This window comes from Lonchura striata, chromosome 14 (genome assembly GCF_046129695.1).
Source record: "Lonchura striata isolate bLonStr1 chromosome 14, bLonStr1.mat, whole genome shotgun sequence".
NCBI classification, from domain to species: Eukaryota; Metazoa; Chordata; class Aves; order Passeriformes; family Estrildidae; genus Lonchura; species Lonchura striata.
In genome coordinates this window covers 17,590,180-17,603,797 of record NC_134616.1, presented here as the reverse complement: position 1 = coordinate 17,603,797, position 13,618 = coordinate 17,590,180, and the positions used below count along the sequence as shown (strand labels likewise).

The following is a 13,618-nucleotide window of genomic DNA, read 5'->3' as shown; positions in this document are numbered from 1 at the left end:
TTGCTCTGCTCGTGTCCCTCCTGATGGCTTCACGGAAACAAACTGGTGCTTTGACTTTGCACATTTATCTGTGCCAGCCAAACACAGCCAGGCTGTTTGTGCCTGTTGTGTGCAGGGAAGAGGCTACTCTAAACCTGCCCTGCATCTCCCCCACTTCACAAACAAGACTGAGCAACACCAAACTGAGGATGGTGTCTGCAGCGAGGCTTTGCTGGGAGGTTTTTGAGAGATCCCAATGTCGCAGCCGTAAGCTGTGCTGTGAAGTCAGAAAGCACCATATGGCACTTGTCAAAGGTGACTAATTATGTTAACCACCAACTTCTGATAAAAGTGCCCTTCAGCAAGCAGGAGATGTCTTAAGTAAGACAAATTACTAATGGCTTTTGGCAGTGGAGCCTAACGTATCACCTAACATTTTGGAGAATTTTTTTCCTTCCAGCATGCCACTGAATTCAAGGGCTGAAGATGGTGTTTTTAATGAAGTTTCACCCTTTTGTAGGTTGAGTTTAATGAGTACTTGATCACAGGCAAGCTGAGAATAAACAAACCAGCAAGATTCAATAAAGGAATCATTCCTCCTTCCTGAGCTGTCCCAAACAAAAGAATGTACCCAACCATAGTCTGAGTCAGGGGTGCTTTACAAAATAGAACAAGAGAGGAACAATTCAGGAGTTTAAAAATGCTGCAGAAATAGTTTTAATCAGAATGTCCTGACAGTCTGATGGCAATGGGGGTGTGGCCTTGACTTCAGCAGCCACACTGATACTTGAAAGTTTTCTACTATTCCAGAGGGGTTGAAAGGCAAGGACAGATTTACTGACCATCCACCTCCAACGAGGAAATGCTTTAATCCATGATAAGCTAAATCCTCTTAGAGGACCTACATTTATCAAAATATATTCTGGAAGCAAGCAAGGATTGAAGTATTGGAAAATGAGGAGGAGAAAGAAAGAACAAACTTTACGTGCCCAAAAGTTTACCTGGTAATGTTGATTCTGAATCAGGTTGTCAGCGTGACGTTCCTGGGGAAAGAAAGGCACAGGGGTGTCACCAGTTTGGTCCTGTCTTTAGAGCTCCCATTGGCTCTGAGCAAGTGGTTCAGGTTTAGCTGGGGGTGTGTGTTCAATTCCCATCTGTCAGAGCTGGGGCAGCTCCTGCTGTTCTTTTTGGCAGTTTTCTTTATCTCTCCCACAGCCAATCCTCCCTCCAGGAGATCTCTGCTGTTCATGGGCCATTAATTATTAATTATCTCCTGTCCATGGCCACTGAGTGTCCCTGCATGGCTGAGAAATTCCATCATCCATGGGGAGCTGCTCTGCCCAGGGGAGGAGCCAAACATTCCTACCTGGATCCAACCTGACCTGGGAACAGCACAGCAGCCTTTGCCCCCTGCATTCCCAGAGGAGCAGCTTTCTTCCCTCTGCATTCCCAGGGGAGCAGCTTCCTTCCCTCTGCATTCCCAGGGGAGCAGCTTTCTTCCCCACTGCATTTCCAGGGGAGCAGCTTCCTTCCCCCTGCATTCCCAGAGGAGCAGCTTTCTTTCCCCTGCATTCCCAGAGGAGCAGCTTTCTCCCCACTGCATTCCCAGAGGAGCCCAGGCCCATCTCCCCCAGCCCTGGAGCTCCAGAGGAAAACTCCCCCCTTGTGCAGGATCCTGCTCCAGCAGAAGCACAGCTGGCACTGCAGGAGGGCTGAGCCACCCTGGGATGGGGCTGAGCCACCTCCCTGACACACAGGGGGACAGGGCTGCTCTGACTCTGGCAGTGGTTTTTGTTTGTTTGTTTGTACTATTGCATTTGTATTTTTAATTTTCCTAGTAAAGAACTGTTATTCCTACTCCCATATCTTTGCCTGAGAGCTTCTTAGTTTCAAAATCATAATAATTTGGAGGGAGGGGATTTACATTTTTTATTGCAGGGGAGGCTCCTGCCTTCCTTAGCAGATACCTGTCTTTCCAAACCTAGACAGCAAGTTATGATCCCGACCCTCTGCTGATCTCTCACGACCCTGAATAGCCCCAACACCCTCCAGAAACCAAGCACAAACCCGTGAGCTCCTTACTGTGAATGTTTTGAGGTTTTCGTGCCTCTTCTGTTCACTGTCAGAGTCATCTCCTGGGCACAGCTGGTTGTGGATCCACTTGCAAAGGTACCAGACCGACTTGGGACTGGGGACAATGTTAAAAGGAGGGGGCAGAGTGGCGCCTTCGTCGAAGTAACTCATCCAGAGCTTCGTCCGCGCAAACTTCCACTCGATGTCCGCGTGGTCCTGTGAGAGAAGGGCAGAGACCATCAGCAGCTGCAGGCAGGGGTTCCTGCAGCCAGGCTGAGGAGGGGAGGTGTGAGGGATTTCTCCAGCTGCAGGCAGAGCAGTGTCTCGGTGGGAGCTCAAAATGTCCCTCAGACATTTTTGGAGGTTCCGGGCCCTGGTCAGAAGCATTTGAGACCCTGGAAGGCAGCTGGAAACAGCTGTGATTTGGGGTTTGAGCCATGGAATGATTTACCAACCTTGCAGGAAGAACATGAAGTCACAAAAGTTTAGATATTATAGTAGAAGTAGTCACAAAGTAGAGGGAAGAATTTTTGAGTGCTGTACAGGGGGGTTTCTGTTTTGTACATGGGGGTCAGAAGTTTTAAGATGGAGGGATTTGGGCCTGCCCTGTCCTCCCTCTTTCTCCTTCCTTCCCTCCATGTTCTTGGTGATGTTGGCACTCCCAGATTGGTTTAGAGCAGAAAAGCACCATTTAATATAGGTAATAGGCATTGGGAAAAACTGTAACCATGTAACACGTAATGTCCCATATAACAGACAGCAGCAGCCCTGGGCGGGGAGAGAAGAAGCAGTTGGGGTCAGAGAGGATGTCAGGGTGTGTGTGTGCCTCTGCCTGAGCTGTGAGCAAACCACAGCAGCCCCAGGAGAAAATCTTTTAGATAACTTGCAATAAACTGCCTTGAGACCAACAACAGAGACTGCTGAGCCTTTCTTTGGAAGCTTGGGCTGGAAGAGAGACTTTTCCAGCACATGGAGCCACACCTGACCCAGGGTGGTCTTCGACCTGTCTCTCTTTACATCTCCCTCCCTGGGGGTGGGCGTAAAAAAATGGGTGTGAAATGTAACTGGAGTGAAAAACTGCCAACCACTGAGAAAGAAGAGGGGAGCAATACCCAGCAAGGAGAATTCCGTGTGCTAGAGGCCAGCTGAGTCCTTAAGAGCTTATGCTTATTAGTTCACCAATGCAAGAAGCAAGAAAACACATTTCCTATTTTGCTCTTTGCTAGCACTTTTATTATCACAAACCACTGTTCCTCATGTCTGAATCCAATGAATTCTCATATTCTTCCCTGGGAAAAAGGTCTTCCATAGTGGTTTTTGATTCGTTTTTTATAGCCTCCATTAATTCTGCTCTTATAAGGAAATGACACATTTTATGTGTGCTGTATTTTACATCTTGCCTCTGCATTATCCTTACAGAAGCCAGAGACATTTTACTCTGAGGCTGCTGGTTTTTTTGCATTTATATTATCACCATGATGGCTTGCTGGTCCCTAGTGTTTTTCATCCCAACAAAGTGGAGGTGGGAAGTTAACACCATCATTTTACAGTGGCACAGATAAGACACAGGGTCCATACAGTCCCCAGGAAAGGAATGCTGAGTTATGGAAAAGACTGACCTTACAGACTTCATAACACCTGAAGGGCCTGGGGAGCAAAATTTAATCAATTTTTAATAATGGTGGAGCCAACCCAGTAACACACTACATATTCCCTCCAAGAGCAGGGCAGAGGCCAGAGATGCTGCAGAGACCCAAAACAGATCTCGTGCTGCTTTCTGCTAGTTTTAAAGTTGAAAAAAATGCCACTGTTTTGTACGTTCTGCAGAAATTCTGGCATTAGGCAGAAGGGGAGGGGAAATAATTTGTGCTGAACACAGCTGACAGCAGTAGGCTGAGCTGGAATGGTGTAGCTGGGTATTGTTACCACTGCAGAGCAGTGCTAGGCTGACACTTGTGACATTTCAGCCGCTCAGCATTTGCAGGGACAGTGTCTGACACGAGATTAAACCAAAGCCACGGTGATTCAGGCTAAGAACAGCACAAGGTGGGAGAAAAGGACAATGCAGGACTTTAATTTTCTGAGGAGATTTTGGTGAGGCTGGAACAAGCAGCTTATTGAGCGAGGGGTGCTGGGCTGCAGCTCTGGCAGGCAGCATTGAAGTGTAGGACAGGGAGTTTAATAAAATATTGCTGAACGTCATGCCCAAAAAATTACTACGCTGGCTCTCTGGCCATGCTCCAGTGCCCTGACACGGGTAAAATGTGCTCACATTTTGACAGTGAGGTGCAGCTGAAGTCCATTTTGGTAATGTATTCGAATTATGTGCAGCCCTGGATTTAGAATGACTGTCTCAGTGGCCCAGGAGCACATTAATCTCTGCAGATGGTCTGAACCTGCCCAGAACATCATTGTCCCCTGCCAGTTTAACACAGGGGCTCTTTGCAAGCCATAGGGAAGATCAGAGGTGCAGCCTGTCATGCCCCTCTTTCCTCAAGCACCATCACACCCCATGAACAGGTGAACTGCAGCATTGCTGTGAAGTATCACAGGTTGATGCTGCTGGAAATGAAATCCTGGGTAGTAAAAAAAAGCAGTTCGAATAACTGCCACCATTAAAAAAAAAAAAAAGAAAAATAAAAAGGGAAAAAAAAAAAAAAAAAAAAAAACAAACTCCTGCTCATTTTTGGTTCATTTGTCTCTGCCTGCCAGCCCACAGGACAACTCCTGTGTGTCAGCTGCTCTCAGCTCCAGGCAGAGCTGCCTCAGCCCCTTGCAGAAGCAGGGCTGGCTGCTCCCTGCCCTGAAAGCTCCCTCATGCCCATCTTTCCACCTGAGCCTCTCCAGGTCTGAGCAGCTTGAGCTGAAACAGAGGAAGGATGGGCACTGCGGGCCAGGTGAGCCCAGAGGGACCAGGGAGGGGGAGAGAAGGGACCTGAGCTGCACTTCCTGTGCTTCACTTGGATACAGAACCATTTATCATGGACAAGCCCTCAAAGATCATCACCTCCAACCATTCCCCAAGGCTACCACTAACCCCTGGCCCCCAGTGCCACATCCACACACCTTTTAAATCCCTCCAGGGATGGAGACTGCACCACTGCCCTGGGTAGCCTGTGCCAGTGCTGGACAATTCTTTGGGAAAAGGAATTTTTCCTGATATCCAAGCTAAACTTCCCCTGCTCCTCACCAGGAAAAGCCCAGTGGCAGCTGCACATTGCTGCTCTGAGCATCTACAGCATTTTGTAGGGGAAGAGCTGCACGAGCCCAGGGTGGAGTTACACAGCCCTGCTGGGCTTGAGCAGCAGCTACAAACCTGGCAGCACTGCCTGGGAGCTCCGGGCAAGGCAGGGACCACAGGACAGTGCAAAGACTTATTTTGGATAGAGAGGAATCTTTTAAGTTCTCTGTCAACACAGGAGTAGGTGTGAATGTGCTGCCTTCCACCCCAGCACATTCTGTGATATTCTGTGATTATTCTGTGATATTCTGTGATATTCTGTGATTATTCTGTGATATTCTGTGATAAATCCACCCCTCCCCTCCACAAAAGCCCACCAAGGGCCCAGTGTCAGTGTGGGATCAGGAGTTGGCAGCAGTTTCCTTCAGCACATCATGAAAGGGCCAGTCCTGGGCAGATGCAATTTGGCAGTGGATGTTGGATGCTGGATGCTGTTTGAAGAGGAAGGTAAGGCACATCTCTGCCTTGGGGATTGCAAATTTGTTTCTGGGAAAGGAAGGAAAAGCCTTAAAAAGCTTTTCTGCACAAAGCAGAGGGGTTTTTTAACTTTTTGTTCTTTCATTTTTAAAATAGCTGGATGGGACACTTCATCCCTGGAAGTGTCCCAGGCCAGCCTGGGCAGGGCTTGGAGCAGCCTGGTCTCGTGGAAGGTGACCCTGCCCATGGCTGAGGGCTGGAAAAGGTGATCTCAACCCAAGCCATTCTGGATTCTGTGACTCCACGGGTTTTCCCCGGGCTGAGAGCTGGGAATCTTAGCAAGGCTTTTCCCTTAGGAAGTTTTGAGGCTGGTCTGAACAAATCCCTGCTGGTCTGAGTGTGTCTGTGGGTGAGGCTGGGGGGTGCTGGCTTCACCCCACCTGTATTTCTTCTTGTGCTGTGTCAGTCAACAAGTGCACTGTAACCTCTCTGAAAAGACAGACCAGACCCTCTGTACAAAGCTCCAAGTGTCTTCTCTCCCCTTCTCTGTTCTGCTGCTGCAAATTCCCCAGAGTTTGCAAACGCAGCCTGTCTCAATTATTCACCTTGATGTTTTGTGAACCTGAGCAAATCGGATGAGAGCTCCTGGCAGCAGTTTTGTGTTGGAAATATACAGCAAAGAGACACTTCAATTTTACTGACAATGTCTTTGTGTGCCAGGAAAACCACCATTTTCTTGGTTAGAGCTCTCCTTAGTGCTGTAAGCAATAAAATCCTCACACAAAGCTACAGCTCCCCAAACTCTCCTCCCTGTGCTGAGCACCAAAAAGCCATTTCAGTATCTGTTGTGCACTCAGTTCAAAGCTGGAGCACCTGGGACTTACAGCCAGGACCTCAGTCCTTGCACTGGCTGGGAATGTGACCCCGCCAGGTGTGCTCCAGGTTTGGGGTGTTTCCCCAGTGACTGCTGGCCCCTGGGCAAGAGACACATTTTTGGGAGCTGCCTGAGCCTGAGAGTGAGTACAGCATCCTCCCAGACCTGTGCTGTCTCATGCAGAGTTCTTAGATGACAACTCTCTGGTAACATTTATAATAAGCTAAAACCCCACATTCACTTGCTTTGCCAGCGTGACCTTGTTGCTTTAGGAATTTTAATCTAAGTTGGGATTTCACTGTCCTCCCTTTGAGAGCGTCTGTCTCTCTCGCCCTTGTTCTTGTCACCGTTTCCTTTCAAGCACTGCTCAGCGTTTCAGCTATCAAACACTCCACACTTAAGAGGGCCGAGCCCTCAAACTCAAAGAATACATGAACTCAAAGAAACCAGCACTCGGCTCTGCTGTGAGGAAAAAAAGCCTGTCTCACTTCCTATCACAATGTGAATGTGTCATCCTGGCCACATAATCCTCTTGCAAATCTCTGCCATTTGAAGTGAGAATTAATCTCCCACAAAGATTTCCCTGTGGGATGGCTGAAGCCATTTCACTGTAGCAGCTGCAAATATTTTCTAATTCAGTCAAAGTGATGTATTCACAGATGTGCCAGATTTTAAACGATTACCTGCTACACTAATTATCCAAGGTAATTCAGACATTAATCTCCATCCTTATCTCTGTGTAGAAAGTGTGTTGTTTACAGATTCTGAGATGTTTTCTATAAAGATTTCCATCACCCTCTCCTTGTTGGGCCATTCAGGGTGGATCATACTTGGCCAATGACAGCAGTGAGTCCTGACCCAGGCAGCTCAGCCCCAGCTGTCTGGGAAGATGCTGGCAGCTTTCTGCACCAGGTGGGTACCTCTGCCACAGCCTCCAGCTTCCTCAACCTCTCCATGAGTTATTCCAGCTGCCTCGTGCCTGGGAAGCTGGTGCAGGGAATTTCTCTTAGCACACAGGAGCTGAAGCACTTTCCATGGAAAGCCTGTGGTAAATCAAAGCACAGGACTTCCACCTTCTGGCTCTTAAGTTCTCAACATCCCTGGAAGCCCTGGGATAGCCCAGAGTTTTGGTTGGCTCAGGGCAGAGATGGATTCTGGCCATCCTGTGGATTTTGCAGGTGCCCCTGCACTCTGAGGTTTACTCTGGATCAGGCTGGTGCAGAGCTGTGGTTCAAACCCTCAGCTCCCAGAGGCAGGGTTAGAAATTAGGATAAATTCCTTTATTGTAAGGGTGGTGAGCCCTGACACAGGATGCCCAGAGCAGCTGTGGCTGCCCCTGGATCCCTGGCAGTGCCCAAGGCCAGGCTGGACAGGGCTGGGAGCAGCCTGGCACAGTGGGAGGTGTCATTGCCATGGCAGGGGGTAGAATAAGATGATCTTTAAGGTCTCTTCAAAGCCAAATCATTCCATGATTCTATGAAATCTAATGCTAGGGGGATGGGGATGCTCAGCAGCCAGGCATGCTGAGATCCTCAAATTTTTCCACTGTCAAACAACCCCAGGATGATCAGTTGCTCCAGCTCCTCTGTGCCACGCAGAGGTGCCCAAGGGCTCCTGCTCCTTCCTCTGGGAGTGCCTGGGATGCAAATCCTCCCCACACCCACCTGGAAGGAACAACCTATCAAGATCTCCAGCATCACCCTGGCTGGCACGAAAAGGGCTGCGTGTGCCTTTCCTGTGTTTTATTACACAACAGGCAGCAGGCTAAGCTGGGAATCAGGCTGCTGCCTGTCAGATGCAGATATAGATGGCTCTGACAATGCCCTGGGGACCAGGCTGGCTGGCTGGGGCTGAGTGCCTCTGAAGGAGGGATGGGGAGCTTTCTAGTTGTGCCAAGAGTGCTGGCAGGAGCTGGAGTGATTTCTGCAGCAGGAGCAGCTCTCTGCTGCTGCCCCACCCCAGGAAGAGCCACCAGCAGCCCCACAGGATGAGGATGTGCACTGCACTTCCCAAACTGTACTTTGCTCTAGGAAGGAAGGAGGAGATGGAACATTTACCTTGCAGGCTACTGAGCAAGGGAGGCTGGTTGCCCGAGAGGCACAGGAACTTCAAAGGTGCCTTTTTTGCTGTGTAATTAGCAGTGCTGCAAAGCCTAAGAGAAGTCATTAGACTCTATTCAATATATTTCTCTCTCCACGTGCCTCTTCATTGCTCTGTGCTAAACCCAGAGCAGGAAACTGCACAGAAAATATATCAGGGCTGGCTTTCAAGCAGGCTAGCATAAGAAAGATGCCCTTGTGTGTCCTGACCAGAAAGCACTGCAGAAAGAGGGTCAGGAGAAATGTAATCTTTACAGATCTCCACACAGGCAATTCTTGTGCTGTTTCAAAGCTGTTAATTTTGTAATACGTGTCAGGCAAACTGGAAATAAAATCAGCAGAGCTCGGGGGTGACAAGCTCAGAGAAGCAAGCAGCAAAATTCCAAGCAGGCTATTTGACGTAAATGGTGCTTAACATTTTTCAAAAGAAAGGATGTCCTAGAAAGAAAAAGCCTGTGAGAAAATCAGGAAGCTACAAAGTCAATTAATGCATAGGTAATTCAGCTGCAGCTGGCAACAAATGACTTTGCTTTGAAAGCTGGGGATGACATACTGAGGGGTAAGAACTTAATAGGATCAATCTCAAACATAATACAAGAAAAATTACTGAAGGAGGACAATCTAGCATTAGGAAAAGCAATTAGAACAGGTAGGGGATGAGACAGCCAGAGAAGAGATGAACGTACTGAGGAGCAGCAGCTGCAGTGGCTCTGAGGAGGAGCTGTGGCAGTGCCCTGGGACAGGCAGCCCTTGGCAGAGGAAAATCAGGGAGAACACACCTGGAGCACCCCCTGCAGCAGCAGGCAGGGCAGGCAGGTGCAAAGGGAGAGCAGCTCCCCAGGATGCAGCCCCAAGGGGGACACAGGGGGATTCTGGCTCCAGCACAGAAAAGGAGCATAGGCAGGTGGTCAGGGAATGCTCATGAATAAATACCAGCACTGGGAAACAAGGAAAGTGAATTCTTGGACCAGGATGCAGGTAACTGACTTCAGGCAAGAGCTACCCTTGTCTCTCAGCAAGGCTCTCAGGTGAGGAAAGCAAACAGAGCACAAGGGAGAAAAAAACTCAAATCCAAAGTTTTATATAGCAGATAAGCCATCATTGGGACTGTGAGCCTTAATGATGGCAAAGCCCGTGAAAGAACACACTGTAATGGAGGAAGTTAGGAAAAATTTCCTTAATTTTGCAGTGTCCAAGGCTCTCCACTTGGGAATGGCCAGTGCAATGTCAACAAGACACAGCACAGGACCCGCATTTTGTTATAAGTTGGATAAAGGACTCCATCTTTGGAGCACAGCCAAAGAGGCTCAGGAATTATGGAAATTGGGTTGGTTGCAGTGGAAAAGAAAGCCACAAATGGCTTCTGAACACGCCAGGTTGGGCAGAGAGCAGGGACATTCCCTCCTGGGTGACAGCCCAGCAGACCTGTCACAGGAGCTGTGGCACTGGCCATCCCTGCCCAGAACCTTGGCTGCTCCTCCCAGCCCCAGGGAATCAGTTTGTTTGTACTTGCAAAATGCATGCTTTAGCATCTCTGCTATTTATAACTTCCATGTGCACAAGATATTCATAATTAAAATTTTTATTATGGCTTGCAATGCGATGCATTCCACAATGTATTTAGGTTATATATACATATATAGATATATATCAAATACTTTTCATCTCCCAGCAGCATCTTGGATGGAAGCAATGATAGCTAATGAGAAGGCCAGGGAATATTATATTGGAGAAAACACAGAGAACTGGGGATTGTGCTGGTTTTATTGCAGTTAAATTATGGGAACTGGCACCTTTTTGTTTCTGCAGTCATATTCCAGTTAAGTTCAGTTTTTATTTTAATAGTCAAATAAATTGGAGCAGTGGGAAGGTCATGGAGAGAAACAGCTCTCTGAAAGCCTCAGCAGGAAGCTATCACCAAGGCTTTGTTCTTCCTGCCATCCATGCTCTCTCCTCCATCACTGCTGATAAGAGCCTCTTTTCATGCTGAAGGTCAGAGAGATAAGGGGCATCTATGCTGGTAATGTTAACTACCTACAGCCAGGTCAAAACCAAGTAACTCTCACACATCCTGGAGAACTGGAGGGCTGAGCAGGTATGGATAACCCAAAGCGTTTGAGTGCTGATGACTCTGTTAGTGCTGAGGCAAAAAATAAACAAACTTAGCCTCATTTTTACTTGCCCTATTTCCAGAATATTGTTTGATTTTTTTTCTGCATAGCCAGTCAGGCTGGGATCTTCAAAGGTCCCTTCCAACCTAAGCCATTCCAAGAGTCCAAAAAGTTCTCATTGCTAAAGGAATCACATCTGTATTACACTTGGAGATACTGCTGGGCTCAAGAAAGCACCCGTTCCTCTCTGAGCAACCATTCCCAAAGCTTAGGCATCAAACTCAGCTCTCTCTTCTGGCCTTAGGGTGCTCAGTCTGTCAGTCCAGGCCACCTACTGCAGGTGGATGGAGCCCTTGCACTCTCTGCTGGACACAGGCAGGATGATTCTCCGGCACAAACTCGCCCTGGGAGGAAGGAGCACTGCAGAATTCACCCCTTCACACTCCCTGTGCAAAGCACTTGGTCTGACCTTGCCTTCCCCAGCTGAGCTGCTGCAGGTGCACTTCAAAGGGGAAGGACCAAGCACGGGCAGAGCCCAAAGCCAGGCTGTGAGTCACGGTGTCCTGCGAGGACTGGAGCAGAACACCCTGAAACTGGGCTGGAACAGCCTGCGGGGCTTGCAGAGGCTTCTGGAGGTGCCAGGCTTCACCTCCCCAAATCTCAGAATTCCCCTGTCTCCAGAACCAAAGGCAAGGCTGCTGCTCCTCGTGTCCCACTCCCTGCTCCCTTGAGAACACGACTCTGTGCAAGCATTCAGGCACCAAATGCTTCAGTGCTCTGCTCTTTTATGACTGCCCATAAACTGCCTTTCCTCAGCAGAGGAGTGGGGCTGGATTTTGTGTTTTACTGAGTCTGTAAAGGTCACAGCAGCAGAGGGAGCAGCAGGTGCCCAGCACCTCTGGAAGGCAGCCTGCTTGCACAGCCACTTAAATGCAGAGCCTGAGCTTAGCTGCCAAAAATTGAGTAATTGCTCAAAAATTAAAAAATCCTATGTCCTCACCATTTAATACATCCTTGAGCCGAAGGGAAGGGACAGATTATAAATGTATGAGATTGCTCAAGCCTGTAAGTGAACCTTGAGCTGTGCAGATAGCACTGACTTGGGAGAGCTCTGTTTTCTCCCCGCAAAAAGCAGGGGTTGTGGCTGAGTGGCTACAGGGAACAGGACCAGCAAACAGAAACAGGTTATTAATCATACCCCCACTTAATTAGGAGTGGTTGTGGCCATCCTCTTTCACCCATAAGATCAGCATCAATTTATTTGCAAGATTGCAGCGTGTTGCAAAAGGAAATCTGTGAAGCACTGGCATCTAAAATGTCATATTTCAGAGAATTCTTAGTAATATAGCTGTTTCCATTGTTCACTACCAGGGGAAAGCTCTTCCCAGATAAATCCCTTTTAGTATTTCACTGCTTTTTCCTCAGTAATATTCTTCCTTTATCTTTCACTTTTCCTCTTTTCTCCTGCCTTTCTAACAAGAGTCCCCACGATGCAGAAGCACAAGATAATGCTAATTGAGCTTGTCAGGCCTAAATAAAAGATGGGATAATGCAGGGGCTGCAACCTATGTGGTTCCATCTGGTACTTCAACTTCTATCATGTAGCAAGAGCAAACCTGGCTGTGCTGCTCACACGAAATGGGCAGAGAGTTATTGACCTGTCAGGCAGGGCACTGGGGTGTTAACCACACCAAAAAAACCCAAAACGAGCCCAGCCCTGAAAAATCCAAAAATAAACAACACCAAACTCCCTGGAATATTTTAAATCAGCCAGGGCTCATCTACAGATTACAAACTCTTCTTTTTTTTTTTTTTACTTAAGTGTAACTTTTCTGCCCTGACTAAGCCCCAAAATGGTTTGACCATGGTGGTTCCCAGGGACACACAAACTCCTGTGGTTTCAAAGATTAAAAGCAACAGAGAGGCTGAAACTCCTGATTCTGCTGCCAGTACTCACAGGAGAGGCAGGACTGGATCCTAGGATGGAGAATGAGCTTTGTCTGCTCTAAGCACAGAAGATGCAGCATGTGAAGCTGGAGCACATCGAGTGCCTCTATTCAGAGGCTCTGCAAACACCAGATGAATATTAACAATGTGATTCAAGTCCATGGGTTACATGTAATTAGGCCAAAGCCAGCAAAAAGACAAACAGTTCTACACCTTCAAATGAATCCTTTAGCTTGCTAACAAAAAGCAATTAAGCTGCCTGCCAGTCTGGAGCGAGACTCCAGGGCTGATTTCACACACAGGCTGGATGGGAGCATCCCAACACACCACTGCTGCAGATTTCTCTTCATTTCCCAATAAAAATCTGCTGGGAGTGCCCCCACTCACAAGGTCCAGAGAGAGCACTCAGCCTTGGGAATCAATCCCACCACTCCAGAGGTGGGCTACAGCTCCTCAGGGGGAACAGGGACTGGGGGTCCAGCATTTCTTCACATGGATTGCACTCCATGGGAAATGGAACAGAAATCATGGACCTTAAAGCTCCTTCTATTCCAACCTTCTGCCACAGGGACACTTTCCACTCTCCCAGAGTGCTCTGAACCCCATCCAACCTGGCCTGGGACACTGCCAGGGATCCAGGGGCAGCCACAGGGAAGGATTCCTTCCTTATGTCTGATCTAAATCCACCCTCCTTCAGCTCAAGGCCATTCCCCCTTGTCCTGTCTGCCTGTCCAAGTGTCACTGAAGGCAGTGACTAAGTGCAGGAGAATTTCCCATTTCAATTCATTATCGCTAATCCACAGCGCAGTAATTGAGATCTGGGTAATTACAGTTGTGCTGTAGAATAAAGCAAAGGTGTGAGTGCATCACCTGCCCC

The 13,618-nt window shown here is 48.2% G+C and overlaps 1 protein-coding gene across 1 annotated transcript in view; it reads right to left on the bottom strand.

Annotated features, from left to right (window-relative positions):
* TRPC5 (transient receptor potential cation channel subfamily C member 5) overlaps positions 1 to 13,618 on the bottom strand; it is a 104,778-nt gene that overhangs the window by 9,330 nt on the left and 81,830 nt on the right. The window contains exons 8-9 of the mRNA XM_021525254.2: positions 2,062 to 2,268; positions 981 to 1,022 (exon numbers count right to left, since the gene is read on the bottom strand). Coding sequence (XP_021380929.1) covers positions 981 to 1,022; positions 2,062 to 2,268 — 249 coding nt within the window. The remainder of the gene's footprint in view (positions 1 to 980; positions 1,023 to 2,061; positions 2,269 to 13,618) is intronic.